Source organism: Olea europaea, chromosome 10, assembly GCF_002742605.1.
Source record: "Olea europaea var. sylvestris chromosome 10, O_europaea_v1, whole genome shotgun sequence".
Taxonomy (NCBI): Eukaryota; Viridiplantae; Streptophyta; class Magnoliopsida; order Lamiales; family Oleaceae; genus Olea; species Olea europaea.
In genome coordinates this window covers 11,774,800-11,776,696 of record NC_036246.1, presented here as the reverse complement: position 1 = coordinate 11,776,696, position 1,897 = coordinate 11,774,800, and the positions used below count along the sequence as shown (strand labels likewise).

At 31.3% G+C, this 1,897-nt stretch overlaps 1 protein-coding gene across 1 annotated transcript in view; it reads right to left on the bottom strand.

The window, feature by feature from the left end:
- Positions 1-1,187: 1,187 nt before the first annotated feature.
- LOC111401231 overlaps positions 1,188-1,897 on the bottom strand; it is a 3,895-nt gene continuing 3,185 nt past the window's right edge. The window contains exon 3 of the mRNA XM_023028877.1: positions 1,188-1,493. Coding sequence (XP_022884645.1) covers positions 1,416-1,493 — 78 coding nt within the window. The 3' untranslated portion in view covers positions 1,188-1,415. The remainder of the gene's footprint in view (positions 1,494-1,897) is intronic.

The following is a 1,897-nucleotide window of genomic DNA, read 5'->3' as shown; positions in this document are numbered from 1 at the left end:
TAAACACCCGAGGTGAAAGATTGATAACAAGTTTGGGGATGTGTATCCTACGAGATATAAAGGAAATAATTGACTATTGAGGATCAGGATATAACCAACCTAACGATTATAATAATTGAATTGACTATGCACACCCACATCGCTCATTGGATAAATAAAAAATAATTATAGTAACATGATTTAGAAGCATTTTTTTAATTATTCGAGTAGTTTCAAAACATGAGGCAAGATGGCAAACTATCTGATGCATTGATTTTTGTTTTTGTTTGATAGTTTTTAAAGTAGATAATCTAGTTAAGAATGAACAAGAGTTTAAGTTTCGAGTATTTGATAAGTTATGAGTAACTGAGCGAATTTTTACCTAATAGAGAAATTGTGATAATTGTAGGTAAAAATATTTAGAGAAATTGTGTTAATTGTAAGTAAAAATTGAACTTGGATGCAATTGACGCAAAAAGAGACGATTTCGAGCTAATTTGAAGTTGATTAGAAGCAATTAAAGACTGATTTCATTTGTGATCAATTAATTTGATAATTTATGACAAATAAATAAATTATATTTTATAAACTTGTGATGTGTGACTATGATATTTTCTGATTGTTACTAGCAAGTAATTGTGACCATAAATTGTTTAGTGTTGTGACTTTAATTTATTTAATTAATAAAATATTTTTATTGTCTATTTTAATTAATAAAATTTAATTATGACAAGTTTTGAAACATGTTTTTTTATATCTTCCAACCACCTTAAATGTGTTTTGCTCCCTCAAGAATTTCCCGAGTCCGATCCAACATCTTGTAGTTCCATCTATCACATTATTCCTCCTATTCAAGAATTTCCTCAGATGGTTTTTTCCTTTCATCACATTTATATCAGACTACCCAGACATGTTTGATATAAAATAGTAGAACTTGGAGTGTCTAATCAACATCCAATGTAGAATCCAGTCCACTTTACCGAAGAAATCACTATTGTTCCATTATGTACACAGATCAGAACCTAAATGCAGCATTCCACCTTTAAAAACTCACTTTGTTAACGCATAGAATACAACGTATCATGGCTCAACACAAGATTAATGCCTTAAAAACTCCAATTGCAAGTTTCTACAGCAAAAGACTAGCAAAAGAAAAAAGCAACTACAGCAGAAATCGAGCAAAAACCTACCTATAAAGCATGCCACTATTGACAATGGTGTAACCCCTTCTTAAACTTGAAACTTTCAATTGATCAATTACAAAATTGATGCATTATATAGAAGGATGATTTTCATTTACATTGCAGCATCTATATCCCCTTGCTTACCCATTAAAAATAAATGCAGAGAAGAAACAATCAGTTATCATGTATAATTAGGAAACAATGGAATTTATCCTCAGGAATAACAATGAAAGTACGAAGAAAATGCCACGATTACATGTAACCATCCCTTCGGTCTTGCTCTTCTGCCTCCTTATTTGCAACTTGAACTGATTTGAACCAAAGGAATGCCTGGATGAAACATGTTAGTTAGACAGAGCATTTGATTTAGCAAGGCTATAATCTCATAATACCATTTTATGTCAGCTTTAATTGAAAATGTATTACAGAATAATAAGATCAAGACCATACCCATTCAATAAAACACCCATGTTTCACCCTTTGCGTGAACAAGGATTGGCAAATAATAGAAATAATGTAGCAAGCAAAAGAGAGAAAATTTACGGGGTTGACAATACAAACTCCAAGAAAATCTCCACTATGCTAATATCAGGGTTACAAAAACAAATTTAACTAGAGCAGGGCTCATAAAAATATTAGCTTTACACTAAAAAAGGTTATCTGAGAGAGAAACATGAGGAATTTACTTCAAAAGCCTAACCGAAGGAACATTATGGTAAATGCTTCACCTTCAC